The following is a 9,501-nucleotide window of genomic DNA, read 5'->3' as shown; positions in this document are numbered from 1 at the left end:
TACACTTCCTCTGTTTGAAGTTACTTGAAATTCTAGCTTTGTCCTGAGTCAAACTTGTTTAAATTTGAACTAGTTATAGAAAGATATATTAACACCTACAAAAGTTGAAAAGCTGGCATTTTTTACAGCGACGTGGTCTCTGAAACGCAACCTTGCCACTTGTTTCTTTCTTAAGTACTACCTCCGTTCCAAAATTCTTGTCTTACATTTATCTAGATACGGATATATCTAACACTAAAACGTGAATAGATACATATGTATAAATTTATAAATTTAAGACAAGAATTTTGGGGCGGAGGGAGTACTAATAAACCTAATAAAAAATTGCAATAGCTACAAGATCCGCGATAAATATACACAATTCATTGCAAGTACAAAATATAAATATCTTTCCCCGCAAGAAAATATATAAATATCTTAAACTAAATGGGGTGACCCATGTGTAATGGAGTACAAGATCTTGTGTATGTCGGCGCCGGCCGGAGACAGCGAACCCTAGCTTTTTGGGAGGGAGTGGCCACATACATATATTCCCACGTGTATGAACAATTTTTAAAATCCAAAAACTTTAAACAAATGAACTTACATGATTATATATTTTGTATTCCCTCCATTTCAAATTACTTTTTCGTACTCCCTACATTTCAGATTACTTGAAGTTTTAGCTTTGTCCTAAGTCAATTTTTTTAATTTGTCCTACTTATAGACAAATATATTAAAAGATTGAAAGTAACACCTACAAAAGTTGAAAGATTTGGCGTTTTTGACAGCGATGTGGCCTCCAAAACGCAACCTTGCCACTTGTTTTTTTAGTAAGTATTGATAAACCTAATAAGATTACAACAGCTACAAGATACTCGATAAATCTACACGTTTTGCGAGTACAAAATATAAATATCTTAAACTATACGGGTGACCCATGTGTAATGGAGTACAAGATGTTTTCTATGACTAGTAGAAGAGAATATCATGAAGAATCACGTGTGATGGAGATGGAGATGCATATGTATGAATTGACCAATACTCGCTGACTGGTCGACTATTTTTTTTAGAAAAGAAGAATGACCCCCGGCCTCTGCATCTGGAAGATGCATACGGCCATTTTATTGATTATTCTCGAAGACCTTACAAAGTATTACAATAATATGCCTAAATCCGCCATCTTGGCAACATATGCCACTACTCCTATCCATATGATGAAGGGGTGCTACCTGGGCCATATACCCGGTCTACTCACCTAAGCCTATCATCAAAAACCAGAAGCCCCAGCCGAGTCACATACCGGGTCTGGGGCATAAACTGGTCTGACGCACTCACATCTGTCGTCGCCGCCATCTTCCACGGGTCCGTCTTCAGAGCAGATATTGAGGCTTCTACCTTGTCAGGCCACTCCGTCATCGACGCCACCTTGACGCCAGACAACTACCTCCACCTGCGCGAGTCCATCACCGCGCATCGGGCGCCGAGTCTCCACTGCACCACGCCGCCGAGATCCGCCGTCATCAATGTGAAGGATGAAGTACCGCTCCACCAAAAAAGGCGCCCGCTGGTCCCTCGATCCCGTGTACGCCTCCAAGAATGATGCCCCCAAGGAGGAAACGACACCAACGCGTCGCCGTCATCCGATCAACTGATCTAGGATTTCCCCCGGAGGTAGCGGATAGAGGTTTAGAGCTTCTCCACGGCGATGCCTTCAAGAAGGTAATGACACCACAGGGTGCCACCAAACGCCGGTCTTGGCATCAAGCCAAGCACAACGTTTTCACCCGGATCCGCTTGAAAAACCTCCATCACGTATTGTGCACATGGGTCGCCGTCGATCTGAGCCGCCGCACATGGCGCAGGCCGCACCGGCCAGATCAGATCTGTCCGGAGGGCACAACCCGCATGGTGCCGACCCAACCACCAGGCCCTCCATGCCGCCATCGCCGATCCGAGGTCAGATGGTGTGTCGCCGCAGACCCGGCCGCCGCCGCCGAACGCCGCCACGCAGCCCGAGACAGGGCCGGCTGCCGCACCCCACCATCGCCGCCAGAATGGCCGTGCCACCCACGCCGCGGGGCTCCGCACCGCTCGCACGGCGCAGGCAAGAGGGAAGACCCCCGCCACCGCCATCAGCCCTGGGCTATAGCCGGTGGCGTCCTTCGGCAGCGGCGGAGGGAGGGGAGGACGGATGGGGACCCCCGGCGGCTAGGGTTTTAGATCCTGCCCGAGTCGCCCGAGCGGGGGCGACGCGGGCAGAGGCAGGCAACATGTCTCAGGAAAAGGGCATAACAATTGACGGAGGAAGTGGTGGAAGAAAGAAACGGTCAAATTAATTATTAGCCTGATGAATATGACGCGGGCAGAGGTAGGCACACATAGAGTAATTAAAAACATGAATAGAGCAATCAAAAATTGCAAAAAAAGAAAAGTTGTTGATATCGTAATAAGGATTAGGTATCCCTACCCTAAGATTCGTATGTACATCTCACAATCCAAAGAGGCCCTTACAGGGGAGTTCAAAGTTCAGAGAGCATCTAAAAGTTTCTTTTTTAAGTTGGGTTTTTTTTCGTTTTGAAGTAGGTAGAATTTAGGAGTGGACAGAAATACAAGAGGCGTTCAGGGGGGGGGGTGCGGCCCATTGGGCTTTGGATGGGTCTGCATGCGGCAGACAAGTGAAGTGGGCTGCGCGGTCTCTTGTCTCACAGACAGAGACCACCATCCCTCAAAAAAAAAAAAGACAGAGACCACCATGACTCCCGACCACGCTGCTGCTGCTATCGCCTCCCTACCCTACCTCGCCGCCGCCGCCGCCGGCACCTCCACCTCCACCTCCGGCTCGCTCCGGCGACCCCGCCCCTGCTGCTCCTTCCCTCTCCGCCGCCCTCCGCCCATATACCTCACCTGCGCCGCCTTCCCTTACACCCCTCCTCCCTGCGCCCCCGCCGGCGATGGTACGTTCCTCTGCTCCCTCTTCATGCCTGTCCACCGATACATGGTTGCTTGCTATGCTAACTTCGCAGTGGATTTTACTGCTCTCGTTCTCAATTCAGCTGTGCTAACGGTTATTGTCAAACGATAATGCTTTCTTTAGTTTGATAATCTCCTAAATTAGCTATAACTGTGCCACTAGTTGTATATGCTTTGATTTCCTGCAGCCATTTGCTATAACTGTTTCCTGAAATTCTCATGTCCACTTGTTCAGAATTTACTGGGTTAAGGTGGTTATCTGGTTATGGCACCTGCCCCCCTCTTGTCCCTCTGGACACAGCAAAAGGCTAAAACTTTGTCTGTTAATTGACCCATCCTGCCTAACCCGTGCACCGAACTTCAGGAGTTCCTGCATATTATCAACTTGTTAGGCGGTTGGCAGTGAATGTAAAACGTAAACCATGGCTTACGTTACGTCTGTCTGCTCATATGTGTGCAGTATACAGTATTTGTGTCCCTCTTGAGCTACTTTTGAAAAATTACAACACCTTTTACAGAACGGTAACATTCCTGCCATTTCTCCTCATCTCAGGACAACACATGTTCCGTGGCCTTCCCCAGCCACGATGCTCCAACGTGGAAGCGGTCGGCGACGTGGCAGCAGCAGCAGTGCCCGACGATTACACAGAGAACGCGCCGTCAAGCAGTGGATACGCGAATGGCCATATGGCCACCGCTTCATCGCACCAAGAAGATCATCCTTCTGAAGGAAGCGCGGGCAAGGAGAACCACAAGGCTACTACAGCCAACATCAACCAAAAAATGGTCAAGATATCTGATAAGTTGATTGGCGTCTTCATGGTCGATAAGCCTACACCGACGGATTGGAGGAAATTGCTGGCGTTCAGCAGGGAGTGGGACAACATAAGGCCGCATTTTTTCAAGCGCTGCCAGGAGAGAGCAGATGCGGAAACAAATCCTGAGATGAAGCACGGCCTCCTCAGGCTGGCTAGAAAACTGAAAGAGGTGTTGTTGTCTTTCTTATCTACAGGATACACTTGACGATTCAGTTTTTTATGATTTAACTTGGCACTTGCTAGTGGTGTGTCTTATTTACAGGATACACATTATTTAACTTAGCACTTATTAATGGTACGTCACTCTATGCTTTTCAGGTAGATGAGGACGTACAAAGGCACAATGAACTATTTGAATTAGTGAAATCCACACCATCTGGCAAAATTGGTGATGTTGTTGCTAAGCGCCGTAAAGATTTCACGGTGGAGTTTTTCAACCACCTTTATTATGTCGCAGAGTCGTATAAGGATGAGCCTGCTAAGCAAAAAGGTGAGACACTTGAGAATTTGATTATCATTTTTCTGCAAATTTGACCTCTTTTCCTCTTTCATGTCTTGACTGTTGCCTTTGATGGCTTATTCCACTCCTGATGTCATGTAACAGAGAAACACAAAGTGTCGGTTAGGACAGTCGTTTGCTACCTTGCTGAGTCCTTATGACAGACCATTGTTTCCCTGGTTCATCATTTCTCTCTTCATTGGTTTGCTTGCAGAGTTGGCAACACTTGGAAATGATTGTGTGGATGCTCTGCAAGCTCATGATGACATGTCTGGCAGTCTTCAAGCGCTGAATGTTGCGGAACTAAAGCTAAAGGACATACTCAATTCACCTTCAGTGGACGCTGCATGCCGAAAGATCGATGACTTGGCCGAGAAGAAGGAACTAGACTCTGCGTTGGTGTTGATGCTTTCAAAAGCTTGGTCAGCTGCAAAGGGCACCGACATCACAAAATCGGACGTAAGGATCTAGCGCTGCAAATACTTTCATGCTTCTTTCCCATCTTTGTCTCATTTACAGATTCGTAAGTTTAAGGGGATCTACCAAAATTCTGCAGGCAAAAGACATAATGTTCCATCTATACATGACTGCTGTGGCCAATCTCCAGAGGCAAATGCCAAAGGACATCAGAATACTGAAGCATCTTATAATGATTGAGGATCCAGCAGAACGTCTGAGTGCGTTGAATGATGCTTTTACTCCTGGTCCTGAACTTCAAGGCGAGAATGTCGATACCTTATTCACGTAAGTATTGTTAGTATTTCACAAAAAAGATTATTTTGTGTAATCTCGAAACCGATTTGACATAACCTGGTGGATTGCAGGAGTCCTGAGGTGTTGCACACTTGGGCAAGCGCTATAATCGACGCATATTATAGCAGCAGGGAGGGCACTCTCCTTGGGCAGGCAAGGGACTTGATGAACCCTAAAATTATCAAGAGGGTTGAAGAGCTTGTGAAGACGATCAAGGATCAATACCTCTGACTCTGAATGTCGATCATCAGAAAAGATTGTGGTCTCATGCTCCTGGTGATTGCGCTACAAGTATTATCATCTGAACAACATGATGGCCTTGCATGCTCTGCTTGCTGCGCAGCGGTAGCGGTAGCGGAGTTGCAGTCAATGGCTGCTGGGAATGAAGAATGCAATACTTCACACGGATTAAATCCGGACTGTACGGTGCATAAGTGATTGTAGACTGTGATGTATGGATGTAGGTTTCACTTAGATTGTATGTCTTACTCCCTCAACCTCCCCATAGATAATTAGATAGTGTATGCAGATTGCCTCTGCTCAGGCAGAATCTGAAGAGGACACTGAGAGAATAGCACTTTATTGTGATCACGATAGACATAAAAAGATTAATATTTTTCTTCAGATTTTCTGTGCAAACTTGGGTTGTCACTGGTGAGTGACATAAAAGTGAGCGAATTTGAAGGTAATTTTGTGATTCCTGCTGGTTATCAACAGTGTATCGTTTACATGAAGGTGGAGTTGAAGTTTGGAAATAGTTAAAAGTTTCGAGATTTGCCTGAAGTCTTGACAGTTGAGTGAAAAAACACATCTTAATTATGTACCTTTCGAAAACTTTTTCATTTGTTAGTTATATGTTAGCTGCTGTATCATAGTAGCTGATGTTGATCTGAAATCGCCATCATGAAAGATATTTCAGCTTGAGAGGTCATAAAGAATAATTTCAAGGGTTTCTTGGTCTTAGAATGTAGCCTCTCCCCAGACTTCAATGTATCTAGAAGATGAATGAATCATCATCTTAGGGTTAGCGAAACATCAACGTCGTCTTGACCATGCAAATCATACAATACATATGCTGGTAATATATTGGAAGAAAGCAAGACTATGTTGTCAGTCAAATAGACTTGAACAAGTCATCATCAGTATCCTCTTTCTTTTCTCCCTTAGATGTGGCCTCAACATCATTGTCAAGCCAACAACACAAAAAGAAAGACTACACAAGTTCAAACATTGTGCTCTTTCAGTTAGGCAACAGCAACAGGAGCAGGCAGCCTAACAAGTTAGTCAACAACCACAACAACAGCTAGCTTAATAATTTGTCAAACAAGAGTACATCTTCCTCGTGTGATCTACACACGAGCAATCATCGTAACAAGGCAAGAATTACACCAGACTTTTTTCGATGGTCGACACAGCCCGGCCGAATCAGTGGGTCGAGAAGAATGGCTACGTACACGTGGAGCACAGAAACAAAGATGATCACAAGATCCGGGAGTTTGAGGAGGTCGCTTCGGCGTCGGCCCTACTGCGACTGATCCAGCTATATTGGCTGAAGGCGGAACTGTCGTCCTGGTTGCCCTGCACCATCTGCTGGAACATCCTGATATCCGCGGTGTTTGCCACGTTGAAGAGCTCGCTTTGCCCTGGCTGGACACCGTTTGTTAGGTCAATATCCGCTAAGCTATCGAGGACCCGCACCACCTGAAAGGAGTGTGAGATGATTGACAAGTTGTTAATCCTCTGGCCAAATAAAATAAAATAAAATGGTGTAATTTTCCTTCTACATGATTAGGAAGCAAAGTTGGCAAGGCATACAATTTTGTCTGTGTGTGCATTGGATGTGGTGCGAGATTCACCACAAGGCTCAGAAGTTAAGATGTCGATGTTTCGTTAACAAGGACAATTTATTCTTGATGGCAGAAGGATTTGACAAGGACAGGACTACCTAAATCAACCTTGTTTATCAAACAGTGGTTTGTGCCTCCAACCCAAGCATGCATCTCATTTGATTGGCTCTAGGAATGTCCACATGATATAGTAATGTAAGGTGGTCAGATAGACAATGGCCATGCGTACCTGGCTCATTCTGGGCCTCTTTGATGACGAGTGTCGAATGCAGGCTGCTGCAGACTCAATCATACGGAACATTTCGACCTCATTGAAATTCCTCTCAAGCCTGGGGTCGACTAACCCTTCCAGCTTTCCCGTCTCAAGAGCTCGACTAAGCAATGGTCTAGCCTGCAAATAATGTCAGTTTGCATAGTTTTGAAAAAGAAAAAGGAAAGGAACAAACCAACTAAATGAAGGAACATGTGGGAGGAATTACAAGTTCATTTTAATAGAGACCAAATAAGCACCCAAATTAATGTTGTAAGGAAGGAATATCAGGATATTTCTGTACATGATAAATCATCATGCTACAGGAAGCAGGTCTAGGCCTGCAGCAACTATGACATGCCACAGGCTTAGACACCGTAACTTCATATCCGAAGAATGAAGAGTGGTATTTCCAACATATGTACTTCTATGCCTAGTAAGTTATTACTCAAAATACGGGAACCGGGCATTTAAGGTGAAATTTTCAACTTACAACCTCTACAATGACAAATCCATCTGATGAAACAAGTCTGTACTGCATGACTATCCTAGTGAACAAAAGACAAACTACCCATCTGAATTAAATTTTCAACTTATAACTTCTACAATGATTATCCTAGTGAACAAATAACAAATAGGAGACCTTCAATATGATACGCACATGCAATCAAGCATCGGCTACATATGCTCGATGATCCCTAAGTGAAAACAAATTTAGGCAATAAGTTGAGCGCTATAACTCACCCACTCAACAAGGCTCTCATCACCCAATGGTCTCGATGAATCAACAGGCTTTCGACCAGTCATAAGCTCTAAAAGTACAACACCAAAAGAGAACACATCAGATTTCTCAGTCAATTTGCCACTCGATGCATACTCTGGAGCCATGTATCTGCAAGAAAAGGAGAACATTTTAGTCATCAACTCTATATGATCACAGTATATGCTTCTGAATTCGGCAGTACTTTGCTCACCCAAATGTCCCCATAACCCGTGTAGTTACATGTGTTACAGCATCCAAAGCCAGTCTTGCAAGACCAAAATCGGCCACCTGGAGTTCACGAATATCATGTAATCAGTAAATGAACTAGATCATGAGATACTCTCAGGCTCGTATAGGGAATGCAATTACCAGTGCGTCAAAGTTATTATCCAACAAAATGTTTGAGGATTTGATGTCTCGGTGGATTATCCTTGGATGGCCTGTGAAAGGGCAAAGAAGGCAGCCGGGTTAACAGAAAGCAGAATGAAAATGGGAAAGATGATGAAAAGGTAAGAAAGAGCATTACAATCTTCATGCAGGTATGCTATTCCACGAGCAGCACCGGCAGCAATTTTAACCCTAGCCGACCACTCTAAAACAGGCCTTCCCTGTCCTGCGAACGCATACAGTTCAGAACAACCTCAGTTTGTTGTACAGCCAGAAGTTACATATGGCAATGGTTTTTGCACAAATATTGCAAAATGTTAACAAGCGTACCGTGGAGATGATAATGCAGGGTGTCATTCGACACGAAATCGTAGACGAGCAGCCTTTGGCTATTGGCAATGCAGTACCCCACGAGAGACACCAAATGCCGGTGATGCACCCGACTGATTATCTCCACCTCGGCTTGGAACTCGCGCTCCCCTTGCCCACTGCCATCCCTCAGCTGCTTGACAGCCACGTCTTTCCCTTCGGGCAGCCGGCCCTTGTACACCGACCCGAACCCTCCTTCGCCGAGCAAATTGCGCGGCGAGAAGCCGTCGGTGATCTGGTACATTTCTTGGTACGTGAAGAAGCGCGAGTTGCCCACGCTCATGTCGGACAGGCACGCTTTCAGTCTCGGGCTCCCGGCGCTGTAGTTGGTGTGGACGGAGGGGTCGGCCGACGACAACATTGCCGCGTTCGCCGAGCCGCCGCCCGAAGGAACTGCGAAAAATGTGCTTAGATATAAGAATGAATGTATGCATGACTGAATTAGTGAGTGTGCACTGAATTCACATTCAGCACATTGAGGTTGAACTTGAAGTATTACCTGAACCTGAGGGTGGTAGCTCTGAAGAAGAGTACGGCGGCGACCTGAACCCGGGGCGGTAGTCGTCCCTCCCCCTCCGGCGCTTCTTGGTGTAGAGAAGGGCGGCCGCTATGAGGGTGACCACCAGGAAGGCGAGCACGGCGCCGACGGCGATGACGACGCTGTTGCTGGCCCCCCCGTTGTTGCTCGGCGTGGCGGAGGCCTTGCCCCGCTCCCCGGCGGACTGCGTGGAGGACTTGTTGGGGCTCCTGCCGTGCTGGTTGGCCGGGTCGACGGCCGTGGCCGGCGTCGGCAGCTGCGGGTGGTGGCCGGCCGAGGGAGGGGGCGATGGCTTGGCGTGCGGCGGGGCGTGGGCGGGGGGCGA

At 46.6% G+C, this 9,501-nt stretch overlaps 2 protein-coding genes across 2 annotated transcripts; one reads left to right on the top strand and one right to left on the bottom strand.

Annotated features, from left to right (window-relative positions):
- Nucleotides 1-2,728: 2,728 nt before the first annotated feature.
- LOC119357385 (uncharacterized protein At4g37920-like) lies at nucleotides 2,729-5,648 on the top strand. The gene is made up of 6 exons (XM_037624367.1): nucleotides 2,729-2,936; nucleotides 3,506-3,939; nucleotides 4,089-4,260; nucleotides 4,484-4,728; nucleotides 4,826-5,013; nucleotides 5,094-5,648. The coding sequence occupies exons 1-6, from the start codon at nucleotides 2,735-2,737 to the stop codon at nucleotides 5,251-5,253; spliced, it is 1,401 nt and encodes a 466-aa protein (XP_037480264.1). The 5' UTR covers nucleotides 2,729-2,734; the 3' UTR covers nucleotides 5,254-5,648.
- A 507-nt stretch (nucleotides 5,649-6,155) lies between these two features.
- On the bottom strand, nucleotides 6,156-9,495 carry LOC119357363 (proline-rich receptor-like protein kinase PERK8). The gene is made up of 8 exons (XM_037624354.1): nucleotides 9,138-9,495; nucleotides 8,600-9,031; nucleotides 8,409-8,495; nucleotides 8,252-8,322; nucleotides 8,094-8,170; nucleotides 7,864-8,011; nucleotides 7,099-7,260; nucleotides 6,156-6,723 (listed from the first exon to the last, which is right to left on the bottom strand). Exons 2-8 carry the CDS (start codon nucleotides 8,997-8,999, stop codon nucleotides 6,502-6,504), a joined length of 1,167 nt encoding a protein of 388 aa, XP_037480251.1. The 5' UTR covers nucleotides 9,000-9,031; nucleotides 9,138-9,495; the 3' UTR covers nucleotides 6,156-6,501.
- Nucleotides 9,496-9,501: the final 6 nt, after the last annotated feature.

Source organism: Triticum dicoccoides, chromosome 1A (assembly GCF_002162155.2).
Source record: "Triticum dicoccoides isolate Atlit2015 ecotype Zavitan chromosome 1A, WEW_v2.0, whole genome shotgun sequence".
In the NCBI taxonomy this organism is placed as follows: Eukaryota; Viridiplantae; Streptophyta; class Magnoliopsida; order Poales; family Poaceae; genus Triticum; species Triticum dicoccoides.
This window is presented reverse-complemented; position numbering and strand designations above follow the sequence as displayed.